We start from the raw sequence: 1,051 nt of genomic DNA on the forward strand, positions 1-1,051 counted from the left end.
CGGGGCAACCAAGCCTCCTGCTTGCTCCAGCTCAGTAGCTGCCAGCCACCATCTTGGTTGGGTTAATTTGCATATAGTCGCTCTGATTGGGTGGTGGGCATGGCTTGGGGCATAGCGAAGGTATGGTCAATTAGTAAAAAATATATATTTTATTGGGTTTTGTTTTTTTTTACAGAGAGGAAGGGAGAGGGATAGAGAGTTAGGAACATCGATGAGAGAGAAACATTGATCAGCTGCCTCCTGCACACCCCCTACTGAGGATGTGCCCCCAACCAAGGTACATGCCCTTGACCGGAATCGAACCTGGGACCCTCCGATCTGCAGGCCGGCGCTCCACCTACTGAGCCAACCCGGCTAGGGCTATTTCTGACATTTTGCTGCACAGCAGCCCCTTCCCAATTTGAACAGTGCAGGACTCCCTCCCACTGAGATGAGGAAGGCATGAGGCTGAGGCAGGTCAGTAAAAAGCTAGGACATTGCTGACAAGTGGAACGAGGAAAACGGAGACAAAAGAAACTAACGGCCAAGCAATTAACAGAGCTAACAAGGCCCGGTCCTCCCTAACCAAAGGCACTTAAGAGCAGATGATGCTCATTGCTCCTCCCCAACCAGAGAGCCAGCAACTTACGTTCCCTTAGGGCAGTGGTTCTCAACCTTGGTTGCGCATTAGAATCACCGGGAATCTTTACAATCCTGATTTCTGGGCCTCATCCTGTTTGTTACTAATGTTGTGGCCCCGCCCCATAACAGAGAAACAGAATTTCCGGAGGATGAGGCCTAGAAATCAGGATTTTTAAAAGATTCCCAGGTGATTCTAATGTGCAGCCAAGGTTGAGAACCACTGCCTTAGGGAGATAGATGACAGAGACCCAGTTCGTGCCAGCCGAGCCCCAACATGAATGAAGTCGGGGTAATAAGCAACAACAGCAACAAAAAGTTAGAGCCAGATAAATCCGAAATAGAGGTGAAGCTGACCAAAGACCTCAAGCCCCTTTGTAGGCTCATGTTGATGTGTCAGAATATTAAACACCTGGAAAGCTGATGCGTATGA

At 49.1% G+C, this 1,051-nt stretch overlaps 1 protein-coding gene across 1 annotated transcript in view; it reads left to right on the top strand.

Annotated features, from left to right (window-relative positions):
• Window positions 1-895: 895 nt before the first annotated feature.
• The window catches only part of DGCR6L (DiGeorge syndrome critical region gene 6-like), a 9,035-nt gene continuing 8,879 nt past the window's right edge, over window positions 896-1,051 (top strand). Inside the window, exon 1 of the mRNA XM_006768949.2 lies at window positions 896-995. Coding sequence (XP_006769012.1) covers window positions 896-995 — 100 coding nt within the window. The remainder of the gene's footprint in view (window positions 996-1,051) is intronic.

The sequence above is a fragment of the Myotis davidii genome, unplaced genomic scaffold (genome assembly GCF_000327345.1).
Source record: "Myotis davidii unplaced genomic scaffold, ASM32734v1 scaffold223, whole genome shotgun sequence".
NCBI lineage: Eukaryota > Metazoa > Chordata > Mammalia > Chiroptera > Vespertilionidae > Myotis > Myotis davidii.